Raw genomic sequence first — 21,778 nt, 5'->3', positions numbered from 1 at the left:
TGAATTTGAGGAATCACTTCCCAGCAGGACCAACATTCCCTTCATCTCTAGGGGGTTTCCTCTAAACAGTGCATAGAGGCAGATCTCCCTGGTAGAGACTATCCACAGCCTTTGACTCTTTCCTGTTCCCCCAAGAGCTAAGTAAATGAATTGATAAGAAGCTTGTCACCACTTGCTCAGGAAAATACAAAGAAACAAAAACCAAACAGCAAAAACAGGGCCAGAATGTTAATGTTAGAGAAAACATACAGAATTTTACTAATTTTTTTTTTTTTTTTTTTAAATAGAGTGTGGTGTTAGTGTTTGCATGTAAAAGAGGTTTATAGAAGATAGGTCCAGGACGAGTAGTAGCAACCCAGTAGTACATTATACGTGAAAATTATATTTCTATCATTATTGTTAATTTACTTTTAAATAGCTCAATTGAGGTACAGTTCATATGCCATATGTGAATTGGATAATTCATGGTTAAAGTACATTATTTGAATGGCTTTTAGTATATTCATATAGAAGTGCATTCATATCACAGTTTTTAAAAACATTTTGTCATCTCAAAAAAAACCTCATTTACTTTAGTCATTACCCCATTCCTGGCATTCAGCATGGCCATCCAAAAATCAAGCTCTTATCTCTATAGATTTGCCTGTTTTGGTTCTATAAATGAAATCATGCAGTGTGTGACCCTTCATTTGCTCTTTTTGATCTGGCTTATTTCACTTGACAGGATATTTTTGAAGTTCATTCACATTGTAGTACATATTGATGCTTTCTTCCTTTTCGTTGATGAGTAATATTCCAATGAATGAGTATTCCGTATTTTGTTTGCCTATATATCAATTGATGGACATTTGGGTTCTTTCCACTTTGCAGTTATTCTGAATAAGGATTGTACAGATATGTTTGTGCAGATTTTTGTGTGGGTATATTTTCATGTGTTTTTTCTTATTAAGTATATAGCTATGAGTGGAATTGTTGGGTCAGTTCCACTGTTTGAAGAGTTGTCAGACTATCTTTCCACAGTGGCCACACCACTTTACATTCCCACCAGCAGCATGTGCAGGCTCCAGTTTTTCCATATCCTTCCCAACATTTAGTATCTGACTTTTTGATTATTGCTATCCTAGTGGATATAAAGTGGTGTATGATTGTGGTTTTGATTTTCATAGCCATGGTGGCTGATGATGATGAGAACATCTTCTCATGTGCTCATTGTCTATTTGTAATATCTCCTGTGAGAAATATCTGTTCAACTCCATTGCTTGTTTTTAAATCGGACTTTCTTTTTAATTATTGAGTTGTAAGAGCTCTGTGTATATTCTAGATATTAGTGCCTTGTTGAATATATGATTTGCAGATATTTCTCTGATTCTGTGAGTTCTTCTCACTTTCTCAAAAGTGTATTATGAAACACAAACTTTTTATTTTTGATTATATCCAGTTTATCTTTCCTTCAATTGCTCATGCTTTTGGTGTCATTAAGAAACCATTGTCACAAATGTTGTGCATCTGTGGATCTCAGTTAGGTCATTGACTCCTGTTTCCAAAAAGTCTTAATCTGAGTCTCAGCGGTGTGGTACCCAACTCCAGGTTCCACTTACTGTGGATGCAGAGATCCTGATCATGACTCTCATAGCCTGAGTACTATGGCATTTGAGGCTACAAGCCCAGGTATCTCTAATTCAGGGAGAGACCAGAAGATGAATTCCCAGCTATCTGTACTTCCGCCGCAAGGGACTCTCTAGCTCACTGGGTTCTTTGGTAGTTGGGAAGTTAGTTCACTCTAAGAAGAGAGATAATGGCTATGGAGAGCAAGTCTCTGAAGCTGGTGACTGCCATCAAAGGCTCCTTGGCTCAGGGCTAGTGTGCGCAGAAGGCAGAGTCAAGGGACCTTGACTCAGCCTGGCAGAAAGCAGATGCTTTACTGCAGGAAGACCTGAAATGTCTCTAGGACACCTGGTCTTTCATTGATGTTCTTGTGGCCTCTAGGGGTGGGGCAGAGATCCATGTCCCTGGTGTTTGCCTCTGGTCCACCTTTGCACACTTCCTGACTTCTCCCCTGTCCTGCCCCTGCCTTGCCCCCTTCGCTTCTCTCCAGATTTGAGAGAGGTCCTGTCTCAGGCTTTCTTTGCAAGAGGAAGCTGAGAGAGGTGGGGGTGGGTTTAGCTGTTTATAGCAACTTTGGCAGCAATTCACAATTCACAAAACATTGTTTAATTCAAGGTCATACGGTATTACTCCTGTATTTCTTTGTAAGAATTTATTATAGTTTTAGCTGTTACATTTGGGTCTTTGATACATTTTGAATTAATTTTTGTATAGTGGAGGAAGGGATCTGGCTTAGTACCTGTGCACATGCATTTGTCGAAAAGGTTATTTTTTTATCCTTTCTCCACAGAATTGTTGAGGCACCCTTGTGGAGAGTTAATTGGCCTTAAATGTAAGGTTTATCTTGGAACCATTGATTAGTGTGTCTATCATTATACTAGTACTCTCTTATTATTATTATTTTAAATATTTATTTTTTAGGTGTAGATGGACACAAGACACAACACAATGTCTTTGTTTTTATGTGGTGCTGAGGATCGAACCTGGGTCCCGCCCGTGCTAGGCAAGTGCTCTACCGAGGAGCCACAATCTCAGCCCCTCTCTTATTATCTTTATTGCTGAAAAGATTATTACAACCCAAAGCAAAAATATTCAACATAATACATCTCAATCTACATATTTTTTCAGTATTTATACCTTACATCAGACTCATTTTTAAAAATTATATAATCACTACAGTAATCTCTAGAATACCTTTAAAACATTTTAATGAAAATGAATCAAGAGAAAAACATTTTAATAGAAAATCAAGGGGCTGGGGATGTGGCTCAAGCGGTAGCTCGCTCGCCTAGCGTGCGTGCGGCCCGGGTTCAATCCTCAGCACCACATACAAACGAAGATGTTGTGTCCGCCGAGAACTAAGAAAAAATAAATATTAAAATTCTCTCTCTCTGTCCCTCTCTCTCACTCTCTCTTAAAAAAAAAAAAAAAAAAAAAGAAAATCAAACCAGTTCTTTGTTTATGGTGGATGATAATAGTCAATTCTATATGTCATGAGTTGACTCACAGGTAAGTATTCCAGACAGATTAGATATTGGTAAATAAAGTGCCAACTATGATGTAAGATAAATGTGAATTCTGACAGGTTGATGAATCTTGGTACTTACTATCTGTAGAAGTTTATTCAGATTTTATGCTTCGGTTTGTGCTTAATTATTCATATGATATAGTGAAATGCAAAATTGGTATTTGCTATTACAGTACTGGATATGATATGGGACCTCATTTGCCAGAAAGTTTGGTGTGTTGGGAGCTGTTGCCTGCTATGAAGATAATTTTTTTTTTTTTTTGCTCTGCTCTTTATTTTCAGTGATGAAGTAGTAGTGTTCCTGTTTTACTATTGCTATGTAACAAACTGCTCCAAAATGTCAAGTCTTAACATTAACAAAATTTCTTTTACTTGATCAGGACTGGGCAGGAAAATTTACTGCTACTCTCTAATATCTAAGCCCTCAACTGGGATGTCTCAAGCTGCTGTAGGGTGGGACAGTGAGGGCTGGTGGGTGTCTTTTTTCTCTCTAACCTGGTGGAATCTCTGGGTCACATCAGTGTCCTCTCTTCTGTGTAGTCTCTTCATCATGGCAGCCCCAGGTAGTGCAGGCTCCTAGAGCAAGTGGACAAGGAACCAAGGTGGGAACATGAGGCTTCATCCTACCTAGTGATGGGTACACAGCATTAATTCTGCTGTGTTCTGTGGTTACAAATGAGTCACAGTAGAAGGGACATCTTGGCTCTTTATGTTGGGGAATGGCTTATCGCGGAGACATCCTTGTGGGCTAGTTACTAGAGTTACGGCTGGCTGATGGTTCCTGGTGGGTTTTGATGGCAGTCTTCTAGGCTTTTCTGAATGCTGCTTCTCCTTGAAAAGTTCCTTAGATTTCCCTTCTGTATATTAATGATGCCAAATGCTTAACTGCTTCATTTTCCCTTAAAAAATATTTCTTTAGTAATGCTGGAATGTATCACTGGCTAGATAATACAGTTGTCAGGTTAAAATGAATTAAACACAGAAGGTAAGTTTATGTCAAGGAATGGTTTTGTCCTTGATAAAGTTAGGGCTATTGTGAAGTTATGTACCAAGTGACATAGCAATTATGAGGCCAAAATGCTGGAAATACAAGGAGAAATGGGAAAAGTTACAGTAGATTTGGAGATTTTATATACCTCACATGGTTCTTCTCAATCCAGATAAACAAAATAAACAGGAACATGAAAAATCTGACTCTGTACATTTGATGTGATAGCATCAATGAAATTTTATATTTTGCAGTCAGATTATGATTAATTGAAGGCAGGATAAGTATAAAATTCTTCCTCCATTTTTTATTATTCTTAGCAAACTAAAAATAGGAGAAAACTTCCTTAAACTGGTAGAGGATATTTACCAGCAGCAGAGGAGACATCCCACTTAACTGTGGATCCTTAAAACATCCCATTAGAGCCAGGAGAAAGACAAGGGTGCTGCCTGGCTTCTCCCTGGCTCACTCATCCCATGTACAACTCTTAGTCACTTTGAATCTTGCTTTATTGTCAGTCCTAACTAAAGACAACTCTTTTGCATAGGTACATCATATACTTGGGTCACAGGTATTTGGGGATGTTGACAGGGCCAGCATTAGCCCCTGGACCCTGTATAACGACTTGGTCTGGTCTCCATGCTGATTGGCTGGGCCTTAGGCATGAAGAAACATGCTTACTGATCACAACAGACTATAACATTTTGGAAAAATATATATTCAGAATCAATTTTCATATTATTTTAGTTTTGTGCCATAGTTAAAATGCTCACAGGAGTAAAAGTGAATTTTAGAATGTTCAGTCTCAGGACTGTCATGAACCCCCACCTTGTGTTTAGATTTGATAGCCAGCAATCTCTGCTATGGGGCAAGGTGCTCAAGCAGTGGAGGTGTTGCTGCTCACATGGACATTGCTCCCTACTTTACTAACTCTGGTGGTTGTCCTTGGTGCTGGGATGACCGCTTTGTGAACAACAGTGGTTTTAATGCCTCATCAGCTCTTTTCCTTAGTTCTCTTAGGAGAAAAACAGCAACAGGTCTTCGATCGGGACAGAATTTTGCAGATTCTTTTTTTTTTTTTTTTTTAAATATTTATTTATTTTTTTAGTTTTCTGCGGACACAACATCTTTGTTTGTATGTGGTGCCGAGGATCGAACCCAGGCCGCACGCATACCAGGCGAGCACACTACCGCTTGAGCCACATCCCCAGCCCGAATTTTGCAGATTCTGAAGCATGTATGATCTTGATGCTTTGTTTCTTCTCTGTTGCAGATGTTGCTGCAATAGCATGTGGTCGTGAATTCTTGGTTAATTCCAGTCGGGTGCTCTTGGACACGATGTTGCAGCTGCTGGGGGACTTGAAGCCCGGACAATGCACCAAACTTAAAGTGTATGTAGATAATAGCTAATAATTCCTGTTGATATTACATGTTACCTAGAATATGCTGATTTGGCCTTTCTTCAAATAAATAGTTGATCTGGTAATCATTCTAAAAAATAGAAGAAATAAGTTACCTGGAGAATTTAAGGGGTGCACTATACTTAAGTAGTATTTTAGAAAAATAAATTAAGAAAAAGAATGTCCTCACCTTAGACAATCAGTGAGTCCTCAATACTATCAAGTGACACTTCAGAGTTATATGAGTGGTCTCAAAATGAACTTCAGTAGGTGTTTGTTATGAAAATATCCTACTTCCAGGTACCAAAATCTGTATTTATGTTCTATTGTCTAACAAATTATGACAAAGTAAGTAGGTAAAGCAACACATATTTATTATCTCATAGTTCTGTAGGTCCGAAGTCTGAGCGGGCTTGACTGGGTTCTCTGCTGAGGGGTCTCATGGGGCTGAAATCCAGGTGGTGCCTGGCTGGATTCCTTCCAGAGGCTTGGGGAAGAATCTACTTCAGACATCTGCAGGCTGCTGGCTGAATCCTACCCAGGCTATCTGCGTTCCTTCTCTGTGGCCCCCAGCTTTGAGCCATATAACTCATTATTACCCTTACTCTTGAAGTTGCTCAGATTCCTCATTTATCCCAGCCAGATGATACTCTGCCTTTGACTGACCTGTGTTTAGAGTAGGAATACCTGCATAAACCATTTTTAATTAACTTAGTCTGCTAATTAGCAACCTTAATTATACCTGCACAGCCCCTTTTGCCAGATAATTTAATATAATCTCAGAGTATGGTATATTTATAGTCCCAGGGAGGACGGGGCCATTTTAGGGTTCTGCTGGCCACACCAGCATGTACTGTTACTTAGTGGAGCTTTTATTTTGTGTGTGCTAGAGATGGAGTCCAGGGACAATTTACTACTGAGCTATGTCCCCAGTTCTTTTTATTTTTTGTTTTGAGACAGGGTTTTACCAAATTGCTAAGGATGACTTTTTTTTTTTAATTTAAATTTAATGATAGCTTCTTTAAAATCTGTTTCAGATACTTCTAGCATCTCTGTCATCATGGTTTTGGTGTCCCTCGATTGTCTTTTTCCTCTCTGAGTTTGGATCTCCCTGTTTCTGTATGCTGAGTTATTTTCCTTTCATCCTGAGCATTTGGGACATTGTGGTACGAGACTCTGGGCCTAACTTAAACCATTTAGAAAATGCAGTCACCCAGCTAGGTTTGAGTTGCAAGGTGTAGCCAAAGGCCTTTTTGTGCTGCATTCACTGACTCCTGTTTCTAAAAATCCTTTATCTGAATATCATAAGACAAAGCAATCTTTCTAGCACCCTTGTGTGTGTGTGCTGGAGGCCCATGTGGGACCTGAAGGATGGTCCCTCTTCTCTTTGAGTCCTTTAGGGGCTGTTTTTTTTTTTGGGGGGGGGCCTGTTTTTAATGAGATTCACACAAGCACATATCTTGGGGAGAGGCCAGGAGTTACACCTTTGTGGAGTCACTTTCCTGAGCCCCTACCTCTTCACAATACCTTTTAAACTGTGTGGTTACCTAGAACTCCCTCTTTCAGCTTCTGCTCTGCAGAGCTAGGGCGTGGTGTGCCCTGTTGTGTGTTCCTGCTGCTGCCATCCCTGCCACTCTGCCCACAGCTGCTCAGCAGGGGATGGGGCACTGATCCCTCAGGGATGGGAAGAGTCCCCTTCTGCTGAGTGGGTTGCCTGGGGGCTCCCACTGCTATCACAAGGCTGATAGCAGACCCCTTTCTTTTTCCTCTGGCCTGAATCAGGGACTTTGTTCTGCTGCATTATGGGGCAGTGCTGCTGCTGGGTTTGGGGCCAGAGTCCAGGCCAGGGCAGCTGCTGTTTTTTTTGAGCCTTCAAATTCTTTTTCCCCAATCTTCCTTTTACTGTTTACTTTTCAGAGACCTCAAGTAGCTGCTCCATGTGTTCTGTTCAGAATATGTAGCTACATTCAGTAGACACAAGTGAGCTTATGCCATGCTGTTTGGATCAGACTTCAGTTAATTTATTGTTTTGTGTAACACATCTATGCACATGAGCAATATGTGTACTACAGTATAGCACATATGTATATATAGTTTTGTTTTGGGGATAATTTTACAAATGGCCCGTGGATCTAGTTTATCTTATTTAGGTACCTAATGTCATACCAAAGCAAAGATAACATTTGGGTCATCCTTTCCCTGACCGAAGGGCATTCGGTATTCTCAGGTTTTACTCTGCATCTGGAATGCTGCACCCTTGGCAGGTATTTCCTGGCTAACCTGTGTGAGTCCAAGGGTTTTCTTAGAAGTGTAGTATTTGAGAGACAGAACATTCCCTTCTTCAGTACTGTGCAATGCTGTCTGTGTGCATACTTCCACCTGCAGTGTGTCTGCCCCGTGTCCTTGTCACTGCTACATTGTTGTATCCCATAAAGAGTATTTATGTTGTCTGTCATACTGTCTCCTGCCTCTTCCCTGTCAGTGAGAGTCCTTCCCTGAGTCACCTGCCCATGCCCTCTGTCCATTTCCTGTTGTGTCTCATGTTCATAATTATATGCTGCAGTTCCTGGTTCTGGATGCTGATCCCTTCCTTGCCTTCTTTGCTTCTATGGTCTCTACAGGGTCGATGTTGAGGGGCCCTCCTGCAGCTTCAAGGTGAGGCTTTGTGTCAGGGTTGGGTCCTTGCTAGCCTCTGGGGTCTAGTCCTTAGAGTTCTGTGTCTTTGGGTTCTAGTAAGCTCCTGTCGATTGCAGTGGGCTTGGGAGGAATTGTCTGCCAAGCCATTTATTTCCTTTCTCAGCAGCCTGCCAGTGTTGAATGCAGATGATTAGCCTCTAGTAGCTTGGGGTCTTGGCAGCACCATCCTGTGACATCTTCCTGCTAGTGGTTGGCTGCCTTCTGATCTGTGCTTTGATTGGTTGCCTCTCTCTTTTCCAGGGTGTCTCTTCTCCTGAACATCATCTGCACTGCTGACCCCCCACCTTGAGCCCTCTGGAACAGGACCTTTGCTGTTCTGTAAATAAGCGGCTTTACTGGGCCTCTCCTGCCTTGCCTAAACTGAAGCTTACTCTGCTCCACTCCTTTTTAGCAGCTGGTGCCTCAGACTGAGATGGAGTTAGCTTTCTCTAGTTGCTGGCTTTCTAAAGGCCATCTCTCTTCTACTCATAAAAAAATTCTCCTCCCAAATTCAAGCAACCAGTTATCTGCACATTCATCCTTTCTTCAAAGTTTATTTTTATTTTTTATGGGTGCATTTTATATACCAGTGGGATTCATTATGCCATATTTGTATAAATGCATAACATAATGAGATGAATTTCATCCCCCAGTACCTTCCCACGTCCACATCCTTTCTCATCACTGTCCTTTTCTTTTTTTCTTTTTTTAATATTTTTTTTTTTGGTTGTTGATGGACTTTTTTATTCATGTATTTATATGTGCTGCTGAGAATCGAACCCAGTGCCTCACACATGTAAGGCAGGCTCTCTACCACTGAGCCACAACCCCAGCCCTCATCACTGTTCTTTTCTGACCATCAAAGCACTTCCCTTCTTTTATAAAGGATTGACTTATTAGTTTCCTCCTCCTCGATTCCATCTCTAGTTACTGGAACATCCTGGGGGATGATTCCTTTAGCAATCTGACTCTAAGTCTCTTGCCTTCTTTGGTTCCCCAGATTTGATGTGGTCTTTACTGTGGTTGGTGCTCTTGTGACCTAGCTGCCCTGAGGTAGTCAACACTGCTGTGGGTTCAGCCTGCCCCTCAGTCCCTCTGCCTCCGCATCACACCATCTACCCCTGTGCATGCATCCCATCTCTACACAGGTTCAACCTTAAGCCAGGTCAGTCATCTACTTTCTCCTTCCCTATCACTAGGACTGCTATGTGATGCTTTAAGAAAGTCCCCAAATGTGTGGATTTGTGTTATTTCACCCTCTGCTGGGGCTCAGCACTTTTTGGATCCTCTTTTGTTCTTACTATTGTTTCTGCAGGGTCAAGGCAGACTTGGGGCACTCTGGGTGAGCTCCAATTCATCTCTGCTACATCTTCTTCATAGATGGGTGTCAAATGCATGCAGAGAACAGAGAGTGTGAGTATGGGCTGACTCACCCTGGTGGCTTCCTCCCTTGTGCCCACCTACCCTCTCTCTTCTCTCTTGTGTCAGGAGAAGTATGTGGAGCATGTATATGTTTGTGAACAGCTCTCCCTCCCTGCTTTTAGTTGGCTGTCCTCTGGGGTTGTGTTCAAGTCTGCATCAGGTCTCTTTCCACTGGCTTTTCTGAGGCCTTTTCAAAACCTCCCTTTTGTGTTATGACAACCCATCAGCATGCTGGGGTCCACATCAAACTGTCTGCAGAGAAGAGTCCAAGGAATTCCCAGAGAAGAGGTCGGTATTAGTTGAAGATGCTTCTAGAAGTGTTTCCTCAAAATGCCCTAGGGGAGTGGCAGTATTATGGAAGCAGTCATGGAGAGGCAGATACAAAGCCCATGCCTTTCCGTGTCCTGTGTGTTTTTGCTTCTACCTCATGCCTTGCCATTCTGGGCAACACTGCTGTGTTTTTGCACAGTTCTCTGTCCTCAGGCTTGGTACCCAGGGAGGGCCTGGGAGTACAGTGTGATCAGTGAGGTCAGCTGCTCACTCAGTCCCCACACCTGAGGACCAAGAATCCCCCCTGTCCAGGCTGCTGGTGTAGCTTTGTCTTTTCTGTTTTATGGGTTATGGTCACCCATCTTTGCTGTCTGTCAAAAGCTGTCCAAAATCTCTCTGTGCCTTTTGGAATTCTTACCCTTTCTTTACACAAGGACTGATTTGATGCCAATTGAAAAGAATCTTTAAATATGATTGTGTTTCCAAAGAATTTTGGTAAACACATCAGTAATCCTGAAAGGAAAAGAAGTCTGTTTTTAATGTCTCAATACAAGAAGGATGGTTTGGATGGCAGTCTCTTTTGACTTGACAGGTAGAAACTTGATGCATTATTATTTTTTTTTTAAGAGAGAGTGAGAGAGGAAAGAGAGAGAGAAAGAGAGAGAATTTTTTTTTAATATTTATTTTTTAGTTCTTGGCGGACACAACATCTTTGTTGGTATGTGGTGCTGAGGATCGAACCCGGGCCGCACACATGCCAGGCGAGCGCGCTACCGCTTGAGCCACATCCCCAGCCCCTTGATGCATTATTTACAGACATTTTTGGTTACATTGAAAGTGTCATATAGAGAAAGCACATGCACAAAAAACACATTCTGGGTTTGTGTTCTGCCAGCTTCTTTGTGACCTAGAGGTTAGTGGTCTTCTGAGAGGTATGACCTGGTGATGTGGGGTCTCAGGTGGTACTATGTTTGCCTCAGATACATTTGTTCCACTTTAGCTTCTTAAGATTGATGAGTTTTGATCAGATATGAAATTTTAAAGACATTTGTCATTTTGTGAGTTGGTTTTCGCACCCTAAAGCTAAATGACAATGGAGCTGAACTTACTTTCTGAGGTTTGCCTCATGTTACAGTTATCACCAGATAGTAACTCTGCCTTTTGACCTCTAGAGAAGATTAATTTGTCTGTTTTCATACTGTAAATCAGAAATGGGCAGCTTTTTTTCTGTAAAGGGTTAGATAAAAATATCTTAGGTTTTGTGGGCCTTTTGGTCTCTGGTGCAGTATCTTAGACCTGCTGTTGTAGCCTGCCATGAACGATACTTTTGCCTTTGTGGACCTCCAGCTGTGTTTATGATCTGAAGTAGGGGCCTTTCCCTTCTTGGAATTACTGCTTAGAGATCTCAGAAAATTAGTCACAGTGCCAAATTCTCCTCATGAGTGCTTCATCTGAGCAGCCCTTAATACTGCCTCAAGTAAGTTAGTAAATTAGTTACTAGTGAGTAACTTTGGGTTACCTATAAAAATCATCAGTGAGACCTGAAGGGGGGACTTCCAGAGGGCTGAGGGTCCTCACACCTTGAGGACTGAGAATCCCCTCCTCTAGTCTGCTGGTGTAGCTTTGTCTTTTCTGTTGATTGTGGCTGTTGACTTTGAAAATGGAAGTGGGGGGGAGAAGAGTGCCTTGTCTGTGCATCGTGCTTGCTGAGTCTCTTGGTCAGCGGTGCTGATTCACTGTCTGGTACTGAGCTGGGGATTTACTGTGTCCTGTCTTAGTGTACTTGTCTGTGAGATGGTAAAAATAAGTAATGAGCTTGCTTCTGACAAACCGAGTTTAGTGGGGAAACTAAACACCTTAGCAAAAGACTCAACTTTTCTGTGGCATGCAGTTCACTTACTTAGTCTCTTATTAGAAGACTGGATCAGTATTACTGATTTCCTGGCATGGTACTGTTATCAATTCCATCTTTATTTGAAAATTTGCTATAGTCTTTGTTATGGAATTTTTGCATTAATTTTGATTTTTTTTTTTGGAGGTATTGGGGATTGAACTCAGGGGTGCTTAACTATTGAGCCATATCCCTAGTCCTTTTGATTTAAACAATTTTTTTTAGATGTTGAGGGACCTTTATTTTATCCATTTATTTATATGCAGTGTTGAGAATTGAACCCAGTGCCTCACACATGCTAGGCAAGTGCTGTACCACTGAACCACAACCCCAGACCCCTTTTGACTTTTTTTTTAATATTTATTTTTTTAGTTGTAGTTGGACACAATGCCTTTATTTTATTGATTTATTTTTATGTGGTGCTTAGGATCAAACCCAGGGCCTTTCATGTGCCAGATGAGCATACTACTGCTGAGCCACCCTAGCCCTCCTTTTGATTTTTTGAGACAGGGTCTCACTAAGTTGATCAGGCTGGCCTCCAATTTGTGATCATTGTGTCTCAGCCCTCCTGCGTCACGGGGATTACAGACATGTACTACCACATCTGGCACATTAATTTGGATTTAAAAAAATTAATGAATTATTTTATCTTAAAAAAACATGGCCACTGAATATGTTTCTCAGCCCCTTAAATTTGTGCCCAAAGTAAGTGCCTTCCTTTTCCACTTCCTAGTTGTCTCTGCCAGTTACATTTTTGATGGTCTGTGTACTAAACATTGTGGGGACTCTGGGCTCTGCTGTCTTTTTCTCAGATAAAGAGAATTGATGCTTGTCCTAGTGGGCCATTAGCTTTGCCCAGAGATCAGTGGACTCACTCTCCGCTTTGGCTTCTGAGAGTCTGCAGTACATGCTCAGTTGGTAGAGTGACTGCCTTGTATGCACAAAGCCCTGGGTTCAATCCCTAGCAGCATACACACATACACACACATACACATACCCACACACACACAAGAAAGATCATTGATTTAGTGTCTTATCTAGTGTAATATTCATCTGTGCCTTTTACTAGGAATATCCCATTGACATTTGCAGCTAGTGAGATTCTTGGGTTTATGTTTATTTTGTCCATGTTTTGTTTCTGTTTATTATGACTTTTTTTCTGAGTTCTTTTTCTAATCTCTCCAACCCCTTATCCCCTTCCTCCCACTTTCCTTCTTCCTTTTTTCTTCTGTGGAATTCACTGAGATCTTTTTTGATGTCCATTATCTTTCCAAGGATCTTGAAAGTTCTCTCTCTCTTTTTTTTTTTTTTTTTTAGTGATAAGCCCTTTAAAATTGTGCTTTGTTACACAACTGAAAGCATTAATGCCTCTCTCCTGTCCTGGTCGAAACTTTTTCTTATAGCTCACAGAGATCTTCTGAGATCATTTTCTTAGTTTCTGAAGTCTATTCTTCAAATTCTTTTAGTTCAGGTTTGTTGGTAGTAACATCTCTGAGGTTTTCTCACTTAACCTCATTTGCTGAAACTGTCTTGGTTTGTTTACAATTCTAAATCTGCTGTAAGTGCCTCTGTACTTGGAAGCTGTGCTCTTCCTGTCTTTGGTTCCCGTTTTTGTTGTCAAGAGCCCAGCTTCAGTGCACTTGCCCCATTGTAGGTGATGTGTCTTTTCTCTGGCTGCTATAAAATCTTTGGTGATCTGTGGTTGAATTGTGATGTTTAGGTTTGCATTTATGTTTGTCTGTGAAATTTTTTGTGTGCCTTTTGAATCTGAGGGTTTAGATTTGCTTGTTTCTGGATGAGTTTTTGCCTTTATCTTTCTGAAACAAACTTTTTCCTCTCCCATTCTTTCTGTTCTTTCTTTTCAGAATCCTAATTGGAAGAATGTTGAACATTTTCACTGTCCTGTCATCCACCTTTTTTCCTACCATGTTTTTGGTTTAATATTTTCTAAGTGTCCAGTTACCCTTGAGTTTTGCAGTTTTATAATTTATTTCTGCGTTCTGTTATTTTTGGATTGCTCAGTCATTCATAATAGTAGCCCTAGCTTCTTGTTCATGTTTTAATTTATTTTCTTTTTTTTGGTATCAGGGATTGAACTCAGAGGTACTCAACCACTGAGCCCCATCCCAGCCCTATTTTGTATTTTATTTAGAAACAGGGTCTCACTGAGTTGCTTAGTGCCTTGCCATTGCAGAGCTGGCTTTGAACTCGTGATCCTCCTGCTTTAGCCTCCCGAGCTGCTGGAATTACAGGTGTGCACCATCACACCCAGCCATGTTTTAATTTCTTTTCATTGTTTTCATGTATGAAACATCTGTTTTCTATTTTGCATTTGATACTTACAGGAGCTGAGAACTTTTTTGTTCTGGTTGTCTGTGGGTCCTTTTGCTGGCTGTTACTTGTAGTGTCTTGTTTTTTTCACATGTTTTGCTGTGGTATGTGTTATGGGGATTCTGTGAAGACCAAGTGGAAGCTGACCTGGCTGCCTGATGCCAGGCTTCATAGTCAATGAATGGGAAGATGCTATTAGATATCAGATGGCTGTATTGAACTTAGAGGTGCAACACACTTATGACTTGAGAGTTACCTCTATACAAATGCAGGTTTGGTACTAAGAGAGTGAGCAATCAAGAAATATGGTGTGTGAGGTTTCTCATGGAATCCTCTCTGCCTTGTGTCTCTTGGCAATGTGAGCCTATAGGAGGTGGTGGTGTGGCATCATTGCTGAAGTTGCCCACTTCACATAGATGAGTAGTGCTTCCTGTATTTTAAACTTAATACATGCCCTATCCAGGTGGTGGAGTTGGGCATCTGAGATGGGAGAAAGTCTCTGGGTATGTTCAGGCCCTCTGGAATAGGAGACAGAGTTAGAGTGAGATTCAATGTGGGTTTACCTGCATGTCAACACTGTTTTCTTTTGCATTTCAGGTTAATGTTGATGTCCCTGTACAATGTGAGCATCAATTTGAAAGGCTTGAAATACATCAGTGAGAGTCCTGGATTCATTCCTTTGCTCTGGTGGCTTTTGAATGGTAAGTGGTGGTCAGCTTTTTGCACAGTTGTGTGCTCTGCTTCTTCAGGGGAGGGTGTATCAGTGTATTAGAAACTAGAAGTGATTATCTCAGGGCATTAGTTCTTTAACAAATGACTGCAAAATTAAGAAAATTCATTGGTGTGCTAAGTGGTTTTTAATGCTGATTCTCAAGTGTTCCTTTTGATTTAGTTGGGATGTGTTGTGAGCTATGATACAGAGAAGATTATTATATAAAACAATATTGCATGTGGTATCTGCAGCAGGAGAAGTCCTGTCATTATAAAGAATTTGGGAAAAGAGAAATTGGAGAAATATTGCAACTCTGAAGTTATATCTATCTATGTGTATGTGTCTGTTCAGATTTTCTTTAGGGCTGGGGGTGTGGTTTATGCCAAAAAAATTTGACTTGTTGTTTCATAATTCAAATCTATTTTTGAGCTTCACTTCTACTTGGTGGTGACTACTTACTTTTTCTAATAGGTTTATCAGGGCATGATTGGCATGCAGAAATTCCCATACATTAAAAGTTGAACAATTGATAAATTTTGATACAAATAGTTACCCGTGAAATCTTGACCATAGTCAAATTCATTACCCTAGAAAGGCACTTTGGGCACTCTGTGCCCCCTTCCTTCCAGAGAGCCATTTACTTTCTGCACTGTAGTTTTGTTTTTATTTTCCATGCTTTTAAATAAATAGAAGCATAATTTGTATTCTTTTCTGCCAGCTTCTTTCATTCAGCATGATTATTTTGAGACCCACCCATGTTTTTATGTGCGTTAATAGTTCATTACTTATTACTAAGTAGTATTGTCTTATGAAGATGTATCATGGTGTATTTATTCGGCTGCTGTTTGTTGGATATTTGGGTCATCTCCATCTTTGAGCTATTGCAGGTACAGCTACTATGAGCATTCTTTCATGGGTCTTTGAATGGCCATGTACTTTTATTTCTCTTGGGTAAATATTTAGGGAGTACAGTGGCTGAGTTGTATGATAGGTAAATGTTAATTTTTCTCTTTTTGTTTTTTATTTTTGTGGTGCTGGGGTTGGAATCTAGAGCCTTGGGCATGCTAAGCAAGTGCTCTACCACTGAGCTACACCCCCAGCCCTGTCTGTCAGTTTGTATGAAACTAGCAAACTGTCTTCCAGAGTGACTAAACCATTCTAGTTTAGCATATCCTCACCAGTGCTTGGTCCAGTCCTCTTGTTCAGTTGTGTTCAGTCGAGTAGTGAAGTAGAGTAATATAGTGGGTACCCTGCTGTGGTTAGCATGCATTTTTGTTGTCACTAATGGTGTCAAGCATTTTTTTCACTGTGGTTCTTTGCCATTTGTATAGGTATTGCTGCTGCTACTTTTTTCTTTTTTCTTTTTTTTTTTTTTTTCTTTTTTTGGCAGTGCTGGGGACAGAACCCAGGACCTAAAAAAAAAAAAAAAAAAAATGCTAGGCAAGTGCTCTTCTGCTGAGCTACATCCCCAGCCCCATGTATCTTCTTTGATGAAATGTCTATTCCTGTCTTTTGCCATTATTTATTTATTTTTATTTAACACTATTATTAGGCTGGGGATGTGGCTCAAGCGGTAGTGCGCTTGCCTGGCATGCGTGTGGCCCGGGTTCTATCCTCAGCACCACATACAAACAACCATGTTGTGTTTGCCAAAAACTGAAAAATAAATATTAAATAATTCTCTCTCCTCCCTCTCCCTCCCTCCCCCCCATCTTAAAAAAAAAACTATTATTTATTTAACCATTATTTATTTATTTTTATTTAACGTTATTTCTTTTTTTTTTTTAAATATTTTATATTATTTTATTTTATTTTTTTAGTTTTCAGCGGACACAACATCTTTGTTTGTATGTGGTGCCGAGGATTGAACCCCGGGCCGCACGCATGCCAGGCAAGCGCACTACCGCTTAAGCCACATCCCCAGCCCCATTTCTTTTTTTTTTAAACACTTATTTTTTAGCTGTAGGTGGACACAATGCCTTTATTTTATTTTTATTGGTGCTGAAGATTGAACCCAGTGCCTCGTGCATGCTAGGTGAGTTCTCTTGCTCTGAGCCATAACCCCAGTCCCTGGGTTATTTCTTGTTATCAAGAATTCTTGGCATGTTCTATATATGAGTCTTTGTCAGGTATGTAGTAAAACACATTTTCTCACAGTTTATGGCATGCCTTTTGTTCTCTTAATGAGCATTTCTAAAGAGAGCAAAATCAATTTTGATTTTGGTAAAATTTAATATATATCCTTTCTCTTCTAGGAATCATGGTTTTGGTGTAGAGTGCATTGCCCAAATCAAGATTGCAAGGGTTTTCTAATGGTTTTCTTCTAATAGTTTTCTGGTTTTACATTTTACATTGTGTATAGGACCTATTTTGATATTTGTGTGTGGTGTCTTGTGCATAAGGCTTTCTTAGCTTCCTGAGCACTATTGGATTGAACTGTGAACTGCCTTTACCTCTGTGTTGAGAGTCAACTATTCATACACAGGAGGGGCTGTTGATAGACTAACTTCTGTTCCATTGATCCAGTTCCATATCATTATGCTATTACCACACTATATAATAGTCTTGATAGCTTTGTAATAAATGTTAAGTCAGATAGTGTAAATGCTCCAGATTTGTTATTCTTCAAAGTTATTTTGGTTATTTGTAAGCCCTTAGCCTTTCCATATGAATTTGAGAATGAGTTTGTCATACTCTACCAAAAATGTTCCTGGAGTTTTTATTGTGATGGTGTTGGATCTATAGTTCTATTAGGGAAGAATTTTAACAGCAACAGTATGGGTCTTAATGTGAGAGAAAATAACTGCCAACCTGAATTTTACCTTCCCTTTCCCCATATGTTTCAAGGGTAAGGGTGAAATGAAGGTGTTTCAGGCAAATAAAATCAAGAGCATTGTTACCCATAACCCCACCCCCACCCCAGTGGGCAGTTCTAAGGACATGCTTCTGGAGGAGTGTGGTTAGAAAGAGGGACAGGATGCACATCATGGTCAGAGAGCATCTTCTAAAAGACAGCTGTGGAAGCACAGTGGGAGCCAAAACCAGCAGAGTGAGAGCATCCACAGAGGAGCACTCTGAGGTCTGTGGAGCAGGAATGCAAGACACTACTACTTGTGGGCTTTTGACATTCGCAGGTTGAATGGAGATGATACAAAAAAGGGCACATTCCTATACCATTTTGTAGGCCAAAATGGAATGTGAAAATAATTTAAAGGATGACAAGCAGAGTGCTGCACATGGGATTACAACCTCAAGTTTTTATTTTTTATTTTATTTATTTATTTGGTACCAGAGTTTGAATCCAGGGACACTTAACCACTGAGCCACATCCCCAGACCTCTTTATTTTTTATTTTGAGGCAGGGTCTCTCTAAGTTGCGTAGGGCCCGGCTAACATGCTGAGGCTGGCCTTGAATTTTAATCCTCCTTCTTCAGCCTCGAACTGCTGGGATCACAGGTGTACACCACCACACCTATACCTCAGCTTTTTTTTTTTTTTTTTTTTTTTTTTTAGGTTTATAACATATGTGTGACTCAAGGGCACTCGACCACTGAGACACATTCCCCAGCCCTATTTTTTTGTATTTTATTTAGAGACAGGGTTTGAACTCATGATCCTCCTGCCTCAGCTTCCTGAGCCACTGGGATTACAGGCAAGTACCACTGTGCCCCGATGAACCTCATCTTTTTAATTGGAGTAATATGTAATGTGATTGGCAGCACAGTTGGATTTAACTTTATCTTGCTACTTGCTTTCTTGCTGTCCTCTCTGTTCTTTGTTTCCCTTCCCCCCTTAATTCCAGCTTTTTCCTGCATTAACTTAAGTATTATTTTGTGATTTCACCTGATTAGCTTTGTCCCCTTTCCTCATAGTGGTGTAGGCTGGAGAGTACATTTAGCTGCTTTCTGTGCAGACACACCTCTTGCTGTTGGCCATTGTATGGTCTTCCATCTTTTCACTGTTATTGTCACATATATGTTGTAAACCTCAAAAGGCACCTTTTTTTTTGCTTTAAAGAACTGCTTGTGGGTTGGGGATGTGGCTCAAGTGGGAGCGCGCTTGCCTAGCGTGCATGAGGCATTGGGTTCTATTCTCAGCAACACATAAGTGTGAAATAAAGATACTGTGTCCACCTAAAACTAAAGAAATAAATATTAAAAAAAAAGAACTGCTTGTTTTTGAATGCATCATGCATAAATGGGGTATAGCTTTTCATTCTTCTGGTTGTACATGATGTAGAGTGAGTTACACAGGATGTGTAATTATGTAAGCACATAGGGTAATAATGTCTGATTCATTCTTCTATCATTTCTACCCCCAATACACCCTCTCCTTCCTTCACTCCCCTCTGCCTAATGCAGAGTATCTCTATTCTTTCCTGCCCTCCCATTGTGAATTAGAATCTGCATATCAGAGAAAACATTAGGCCTTTGGTTCTTTGGGATTGGTTTATTTTGCTTAGCATGGTATTCTCTAATTCCATCCATTTACTGGCAAATGCCATAATTTCATTCTTATTTAAGGCTGAGTAATAATCCATTGTGTGTATGTACACCACAATTTCTTTATCCATTCATCTGTTGAAGGGCATCTAGATTGATTCCATAGTTTAGCTATTGTAAATTGAGCTGCTATAAATATTGATGTGGCTACGTCACATTAGTATGCTGTTTTAAGTCCTTTGAGTATAAACTGAGGAGTGGGATAACTGAGTCAACTGGTGGTTCCATTCCAGATAATCTGGTGAATCTCCAGACTGCTTTCCAGAGTGGTTGCACCGATTTGAAGTCCCACCTGCAATGTATAAGTGTACCCTTTTCCCCACATCCTTGCCAATATTTTTTGTTGCTTGTATTCTTAATACATTCTAACTGAGTGAGATAGAATTTCAGTGTAGTTTTGGTTTACATTTCTCTAATTACTAGAGATGGTAAACATTTTGGGGGGTGTTTGTTGATTGTATTTCTTCTTCTGTGAAGTGTCTGTTCAGTTCCTTTGCCCATTTATTAATTGGATTATTTGTGTTTTGGTGTTTTTTGAGTTCTTTATATATCCTGGAGATTAATGCTCTGTCTGTGGTGTGTGTGGTAAAGATTTTCACCCATTCTGTAAGCTCTCCATGTTATTGATTGTTTCCTTTGCTGTGAAGAACCTTTCATTTTTATTCTATCCCATTTACTGATTCTTGATTGTACTTTAAAGAATTGCTTTTTTTTTTTTGGTGCTGGGGGTTGAACCCAGGGCCTTGTGCATGTGAGGCAATCACTGAACCAACTGAGCTATATTCCCCAGCCCCAAGAACTGCTTTTTAAGAGCTTGCAAAAGTAGGAAGGTGGCCTGGTGATGTAGCTCAGTGGTAGAATGCTTACCTAGCATGAATTAGACTCTGGGTTCAATCCTCAGCACTCCAAGAAAAGAGTTTCCAAGAAGAGCTCTAGCAATGGCTCCCCATTGAGTCCCTGCTGATGCAGCACTTCTTGTGCCTGAGTGACCTAATGTGTTGTGGGAACTCTGAGACAGATGTCCTTCCCATTTTACTGACCAGGAAACAGGCTCAGAGAACGGGAATGCTGCCTTATTGGCCAAGGCCAGTCAGGAAGTACCGCATTTGGTGTCCCTAGCCTCACACCTCTGACTGAGCTTGTGACTTTTCTCCTGTGCCATGCTGAATTCCTAAGTTAAACCTGCATTTAACTTGAAATGTGAAACTTAGTTGCTACCTCCATTTTCATAGATGCCTTACCATTCTGGGGATTCTGTTTGCCTGTGCCACTTCTGCTGTTCCTGGCATCTGCTGACTTGCATGTGTTCTGTCATGTGTTGCAGTGGGACTACTCTGTTTGTGACTCAGACTCTGCACATTCATCAAAGTGACCCATCTGCCATGCCAATATGTTTTAAAACCCCCTGGGCTAAGTAGCACCTTTTCTAATTCCCTCTGTGTGATCTGCTGTCGACAGTACCGTGTTGAAAAGTTGAGAAGTGATTTCAGAAGAAAGAAATAAGGAATCTGTTGGTAGAGTAGAAGCCAGAACCAGATGAGCTCATTGAAGAAGCAAAGAGGCTGCCTTCTATTGTGAGCAGCTTTTAGTTCTTCTGTGAAGGTGGGAGAGATGGTATCTTTTTTGGATTTTTGGAATTAGAAAAAAACAAACCTAGATATATAAAATAGCCTACTATGTTAAGCTATACTAGTCCATTTCCTAATCATCTAAATGGTTAGATACATTATGTTTCCACACTTTCAAAATCCAACTTAATACTACTCACCAGGGAACCTTCCCAGTTTTTCTGACCTCAAGTCTGATCTTCCCTTCTCCTGTGTTCCATGGCAAAATGGTACCAAGGATTCCTGCTGTACTGCTGATGGGTTGTTTGTTGATAGCCCCACACTAAACGTATTGGGAGTCCTAACTGGGTGAGAGAGCTGGAATGTTCCTCTTGCCTCCCACAGAACACGGTGATGGAACTCCACATCCTCTGTGCATATCGCAGCTTTACCTGCCCCACTGGTGGGTGGTTGTGGAGGGCCCTCAGCAATCAGAACACGAAAGAGGACAGCCCTATTGAGGACAGTGTTTACTGAGCTCCTAGCATGGTCTAAGGGAGGGCTCTGAGGCTGTGACTCTCAACTGGAGAGGTGCCAGAGGGACTGCTGGAGCCAGACCACCTATGAATACGTGGATGGTATTCCATGATTAGAGCACATTCTGGCTGCTGTGGGGAGGCCAGTGGGAACAGTGATGGGATGGGGGTGGGGGTGGGAGTGGGGGCATTGCATATTTTACCTGAGAGGGCCAGGGCATTCTGAGCCAGGGTGGTAGCAGTGGAGGTGATTTGTGTGGATGGATTCAGGGCACTTTTGAAAGGAAAGGGGGACTCTGTGCTAAGAACCTAAAGATTTTCAGGGAAGGCCAGACTGAAGTTACCTGGATTCAGAAAGGAAAGCGTGTAT

General features: G+C 40.8%; 1 protein-coding gene across 13 annotated transcripts in view; it reads left to right on the top strand.

The window, feature by feature from the left end:
- Hsf2bp (heat shock transcription factor 2 binding protein) overlaps positions 1-21,778 on the top strand; it is an 84,351-nt gene that overhangs the window by 27,154 nt on the left and 35,419 nt on the right. For 6 of the 13 annotated variants that reach the window (XR_013437101.1, XM_078044729.1, XM_078044725.1 and 3 more), the window contains 2 exons: positions 5,395-5,512; positions 14,709-14,812. Coding sequence is in view for 10 of the 13 variants with exons in the window: in XM_078044729.1 (XP_077900855.1) it covers positions 5,395-5,512; positions 14,709-14,812 (222 nt within the window). In the remaining 3 variants the exon portion in view is untranslated. The other 7 variants (XM_078044730.1, XR_013437104.1, XR_013437103.1 and 4 more) reach the window with 7 other exon arrangements.

Source organism: Ictidomys tridecemlineatus, chromosome 3 (genome assembly GCF_052094955.1).
Source record: "Ictidomys tridecemlineatus isolate mIctTri1 chromosome 3, mIctTri1.hap1, whole genome shotgun sequence".
Lineage (NCBI taxonomy): Eukaryota > Metazoa > Chordata > Mammalia > Rodentia > Sciuridae > Ictidomys > Ictidomys tridecemlineatus.
Note: the sequence above shows the minus strand (reverse complement) of the source record. Positions and strands in the feature narration are given on the sequence as shown.